The sequence below is a fragment of the Etheostoma spectabile genome, chromosome 8, assembly GCF_008692095.1.
Source record: "Etheostoma spectabile isolate EspeVRDwgs_2016 chromosome 8, UIUC_Espe_1.0, whole genome shotgun sequence".
In the NCBI taxonomy this organism is placed as follows: Eukaryota; Metazoa; Chordata; class Actinopteri; order Perciformes; family Percidae; genus Etheostoma; species Etheostoma spectabile.
Window position 1 is genome coordinate 2,331,494 of NC_045740.1, and position 6,572 is coordinate 2,338,065.

Here is a 6,572-nt window from a genome sequence, read left to right on the forward strand (position 1 = left end):
ACACACACACACACACACACACACACACACACACACACACACACACACTGGGGGACAGAGTGAATGAATAATTCTTCAGGGCTGTTGGGAATGATCTTATACAGAGGTGATTCAACTGTGACACCAGGGTTTTGCTTTGTGTGTGATTAGGTTTACTATTATGAGCAACATGCAAGAGGTGACGGAACTTAGAAATCACACAAGGTTATGAAATGCATGCAGTGATGCGATACAAACAAAACTGTTGGCGCTGGAGATTCTGTTGCAAACAACAAGCAACTGATGAATGAACTCAAGGGCACTCGAACCAAAGTTAAAGTTACAACAAACATGATTCTTGATTTTATATCATAATACATCTTCTGTGAACTTTCATTTTGCTTGAGTTGTTATGTTCTGAATGGGAAATTAGGTTGCTGCTGAAAAACAGGCTTCATGTTGAAATGTTGTTTGAAAAGTAAATATATGTTGTCTAAATCAGTCTTTTTCAACAAACTAAGGATTTAAGTGAAAACGAGTTAGGAGCACAAAAGAAAGGTCATTTTCATTGAGTTATGGGTATTTTAAAATGCAATTATAAAGTCACCGCATTCCAGAAACATAAAGGTGAGAATTAGTTTATCTAGAGCGGCCAATAATATCTGTGAAGAGCTACTAGAGCTAAACGGTGCAGGCGTATCTGGAGGAGGATCAGGGAATGTACCAAGTAACAGAGGTCGACAAGTTCATCCACCTGCTGCACCAAGGGGAAAAGGAGACCCCCCCTTTCCCTTTTAACAGGTGTGCAGCCCATCAGAAACATCTAAACAAGAAATTCACTTGACCAGAAATGAAAGAGAGGAAGGGGGCGGGTGCTGAAGCGAGGAAAAATGTAATTATGAAGGATGGGTGGCTCCCTGTGTTGCAGCTTGCTGTTGCTAATCTTCTGTTTCACTTTGAGAGGACGCTTGTTGCAGCAATGCATGCAAGTGCAGTTCTGATTAAAAACAGGGATTGGTTCCAAATTGTTTCAGGAGGGACCGCAGCCTGTACCAGTAGGGTCAATTGAAATTGTCACTCAATTATCCACTTCTCAGTTGTATTTTGCATTCATGTCAAGGCAGAGTGGGGAGAGAGAAAAAGTGAAAGAGGGTAAAGAGAGAAACTCAAAGAGAGAGAGAGAGAGAGAGAGAGAGAGAGAGAGAGAGAGAGAGAGAGAGAGAGAGTCATAGGTAGGGGAGGCCCTTCTGAACGCAGGTTTATGTTTCCAATCAGGAGATTGTGATCACAACATGTAGCCCAAAGCAAATGGGCTGTAACTCAATCACTGATGGAGGTCCTCAGGCTTGCAGGGTACATTGGTTCAAGATCATTACTCCGCTCTCCGTAACAAAGTGGTTTGAGAACAGTAAACACATGCAAACATTAGAGAACATCAATGTTGATTAGTGCACAAAGATGGGATGGTAAATGTTAGGACAAAGTGGGGGAAATCCTGAGCTGGCTGACTTGAATAGAAACAAAGTTGCTACAGAATGCATTGTTCTATTGTATGGGGGTTGTTTTCATTCACTGTAATATGGGAAAACAAATTGATTATAAATTTTGCATTGAATTTTAAATACCAGTGAGATGAAAAAGCATGCTTTAACAGGTTTTCAAACCTTCCAAGTCCCCATTCATAATTTTCAAAAAAATCTAACAAACACATTTCATATCCTATGATTTGCACATGAAAAGACACAGAGACAGTAAGGCAGACAATTAAATATACCAGTCAAACTGGTACAACCATCCCCAGAGGCAACATGTCTAACTTGGCATCACACTGGCATCAGGGTTGGTATCATGCTGGCATCACGTTGTGCCTGATCCTCTATGGGTGGGGACACGCCTAGTTACACCCAGGCTTCATAACGCAGCTGTTGTCTATTGGCTATGCCTCACTGTATACAGACTTTTCTCTTTAGCCCCTCTAATGCTTCCAGCGCTTTAATATTCACCTATGGAAACAAACGTCCAAAAATTGTCACCACCCAACGTACCTAGGATTACAGAAAAAAAGAAGGGCTGGCATGGAAACCCATCAAAACGACCCAGCCCACATAGAAAAAAAAGAATGAACAGAAAAGTTAAGTACAGCATAAAAGCAGCACTGACTAGATACTGATAAGTTTGAGGGCAGAGAATGCAGGTGAATGTTTGGCATTGGCGCTGACGGACCAAGCCCAGCCAAAACATGGTCACATCAAAAGATTCCACTACACGCATTAATCTGATAAGAGACACTCGGAATCACAGTTATGCAGTCACACACATACTATTTCTTATGAACACCAAGGGCATTGTAATCAGTGTATCTCTCTTAAAACACGCACGCACACGCACACGCACACGCACACGCACACGCACACGCACACACACACACACACACAGAGCAGCAGGAGTTTGCCTACCTTATCTTCTAGTCTGATCAGTCGCGCTCCAATAGTTGGGTATTCTTTATCTTCTCCTTTTCCTGGTGAATAAAAAAAAAGAGAATCAAACATTTATACACACAAACAAACATTCAGTGCGTATAGCAATACATTTGGCTTGATGGAAAAAATTTACTACTGAGTTTCATGGAGGTATTTGCAAAAACACAAAAATTTACAAAAAAAATTACATTTGGTCAAACTCAGATTAATTTCTGCCATCACACATTACAAACATAATATTGTCATTTACAGAAAGAACACTGAAGGCTTTTGTGGGTACCGGTCACAGAGTTAACCTCCTACTGTAATGTAAACAGTAAATACATGTCAGAAAGAGTTATTTAGTTTCGTGAACTGAGTTCAAGTAGGTTAAGCCTCCATCATATCCATGGATCTGCATTAGCAACACAGTATTTTCAGAGAATTTCTCTTACAAGTGTAAAAACTCTTCAATAGGGTTTTCACAGATGTGTGTATGTCATAATTCAATGTGTGAGTACAACCAATCCTTCATACTGTTTGTCTGGATGGATTTTTGCATGGAATGTGTGTGGCGTAGCCTTGGAGAGTATGCAAAGTTTGTGAGTACAGGGCTCTGGAGCTGTTTTCTTAATTCAGTCCCTTGTCCAACTGGCCTACTCTTTAACCATGTTGTTGGTGACCAGGGTCAGCCACGAGATGTTTAATAAACAACTGGGAATTGGACCGGAAGGAAAATTTGGAGAGAGAAAACAAAGGAATAACTCATTACCTTACATTAGTTGTAACTTTATAAGGATCCTGATAATCAGACTACATTGCCATCTTTTCCCCGTTTTATTTATTCATCATGACGTTATACACAGGTTATTTTCCTGTTTACTAGTCATAGTTAAGTCCAGGCACTAATTTTCATTAAAAAAAAAAGAATATAATAGGCTATATTTAATTATAAAGAATTATTAAAAAGTGTCAAATTATCTCATAATTTGTGCTAAATTAGTCTAAATCTTAAGTAGTTTTTAACTTATTTAAAAAAAAGTTGTTTGTCTATTAAGTGACATCGATCTGCGCAACATGTCCAACGCGCTAGACAGCCAGCGTAGCGAACTGAACACTCGATTCCACTGACACCTATGGCCTCATGGCATCTCACAGCAGTCCTGATGTCTCAGCCTTCATACAATGACACCCTGGTCAATGAGGATGTTTTCCCAAATTCCATGCTTTCCTAAAGCTCTGATAACACTGCCGTGACTCCTGTACAGTTGAACGCGTCTTTTCCAGTGTCAATCGGATTAAAACACCAAATAGGAGCACCATGCTTACGTCTCGCCTTATGTCTCTGTGTCTGTTGACATACGAGAGCTTACAGTAACTCTTGACTTCGTGATATCATCTACATTTAAAGAGCAAACCCCGCCGAGTACTGCTGTAATTGGTGTCAGTGTGTGTGTGTGCGAGGCACCTAAAAACATGTGATGAATCCGTAGGCTATATGTTGAAAGTTAGTAACTAGCAGAGAGAAAAAGAGGAATGAGTCGTTCCATGTTCGCTTCTTCTAGGCCTTTTTAGTGATTTAATTGTGTACCACGAGGGGATAAGAGTATGTGAAGGCTACTCTGTCTGTATTGAGAATATTAAAATAATCGATTCATACCCGTTACAAATCTACAGGCGCATTTCATTTCTATATCAGCTTGTTACTGTTCTTTTTCCCTCCTGGGCTCCCCTTGTTATCGGCCTGTGTCTGTTGTTAATGTGATTTTTCCTTTTTGTTAAATATGGTTATAACATGATCACACTAAAGTAACAGTTTGTCTCTTTCGGAAAAACTTGAGTTTTACACGACAGATGACGTCAATAAACCAGTTCGGTGCCCGAGTTATAAATGAAACTGTCGGGAGGTGTTGTTCATCTGTAGGTTGAAAACATAAAAACAATTAAACAGAATTGTGAAATATTTGGCCTCCTGTTATACGAGCAGAACTAAATTATGTTTTGGGGAAATATTAAATGCCCGACCACTGTTCCAGTCTTAGGTCTATGGAGCTTTGCGTAATAGCGCAGCCAGGTATGGTGCGTAATGGAGATTCCAAAGCGCTCCTCTCTGGGCAGAACCAAGGAGAGCGGTCGCGGATGGGGTCGACCTATACAACCAAACGTTTGTACAATGTTTTTTTACAACATATTTAAAGAGCATCAAGCTATTGAAATCTCTATTATGTTAGCACATATAATATAACAGTATAGTAGTTATTTGTATTAGGTTAAACAGTGATTTGATATCATGTTTTAATTTAAGGCCCACCCAAAATTGGTCTGGCCCATCCAAAACTGAAATCCTGGCGCCGTGCCTGGTTAAGTCGTAAGTCATAAGTTCATAAATGCACCCACATTATACATGTTGATGCAACAAATAATTTCTTCAGGACTAATGGATACTTAGTAAACTATTAGTTTAAATCAGATATTAAATGAATATATACTCACGGATATGGAAACACACATGTAAACTTACCCACATTCAAACAGAAACATATGCACAGACATCAGGCAGCTCTTTCTCTCTTATTTAGTCTGGCACAGCTTGTATATATGCCAGGTGTAAACACAGAGATGGAGTGAGGAGTGATGGCTGTCTATCAGATGTAGACTGTTATGTTTTCTGTGTATTTACCTGGAAGAAACATTCCTGGCTTCCCCAGTGTGCCATCAAGCCTGGGGAAAAAGGCAAAAAAAAATGAATTAGATTGAGAAAGGTAAAAACACTTGCCAGATACAGAGGGGAATCAGTTGAGTAAACGTGACTTTATTCCAGCTCATGAACAAAACAGTATAATAATATAAGCAAATTTACATATAGCCAATAAAATAGAAGAAATGGCGTCAGCTTGAGCGGTATTCATTAATTACTGCTTTCAGGTAAAAAAATCCCATGCAAGTTTAAAGGGATACATAAATGAATGCTATGTTCCTTTCACATTTCAAACTTTCAAAATAAAAAATGAGACTTGTAAGAGGTTTCACTTGCACATGTAGACTGTTAGTCATCAAACAATTTGCTGAAGCAGTTCAATAAGCACTGAAAAAAGCGTTGTCTTCTTTTCATCCCTCAAATCAAATGTAAATTTTTATCTGAGCAATCACTTTAACATTATTTCATTTAAGTTGGTGACCCATTTGATGCAAAGCAGTGACTGCATTATCGTGGTGTCAGATGTGACGAGTGCTGCTCCTATTTTGTTTGTTTTTCTGTTGAATGTGATGGTATTAGTTTATTTTAGGATTCCAAAATATCTTACAATAAATCACAGCTTAGATTTCTATGAGAAACACTATCAAATGTACTAGAATTGTGATTATAGAAGACTCTTGGCTCCATGATTCTTTGTATTGAACTGCAGTTAGTTATAAATTATACTAAATAATCAAAGTATTTTCTTGATTTACTGATACATTATGATGCCCTGCTGCTTTCAAAAGTTCACAGTGCACTAGCTGGTTCAGTGAATTACTGCAAAAAAGGTCCAGGTGACGTACATAGGATGGACCCAATTTACTGCCTAGGCAACCTTCTTCATGGGAGAGTGTATAAAAACAGAGACAATGTGCTAGAAAAGCACAAAAGGGTTTTAATTTTGTGGGGACTGGGCTTCATTACAGCTTAACAAAAAGCAACAAGGTGTAACAAATCAGAGACCAGCAGAAGAACATTATCAAACTGTACTGCAATTACTGAAAGCTGAATAGAGACATTTGTAATGAAGCATATGCCTACAGATAAGGCAGGACAAATAGAAACACAAATGTTCATGGTACAATGTGACAGGTGGTATAAGACAACAACATTGGCCAAAAAAAGGCTGAAGATTTAACACGATCAGCTTTGTTTTAAAATGAGATTATATTTTTTTTGTGTTGTCTTCTTCCTTCTGCTTGTGACTATGAAGTTGTATCCAGCATTATGGTGCCAAAAATGTAACAAAAAAAAGTTTAAAGGTGCCCTGCCACACAAAACCGTTGTACTTGCATTTTTTGAAATATGTTAGGTCCATATGTGCTTGTGTTATGTCGTGAATGTGAAAAAGAACTGCTACCTCCTCTGTCAGCTCTAGCCACTGAAAAGAAATA

The 6,572-nt window shown here is 38.8% G+C and overlaps 1 protein-coding gene across 4 annotated transcripts in view; it reads right to left on the reverse strand.

The window, feature by feature from the left end:
* The window catches only part of kcnq1.2 (potassium voltage-gated channel, KQT-like subfamily, member 1.2), a 191,783-nt gene that overhangs the window by 58,007 nt on the left and 127,204 nt on the right, over positions 1-6,572 (reverse strand). For all 4 annotated transcript variants that reach the window (XM_032523241.1, XM_032523242.1, XM_032523238.1 and 1 more), the window contains 2 exons: positions 5,119-5,159; positions 2,436-2,497 (listed from right to left, as the gene is read on the reverse strand). In XM_032523241.1, the coding sequence (XP_032379132.1) occupies positions 2,436-2,497; positions 5,119-5,159 (103 nt within the window). The remainder of the gene's footprint in view (positions 1-2,435; positions 2,498-5,118; positions 5,160-6,572) is intronic.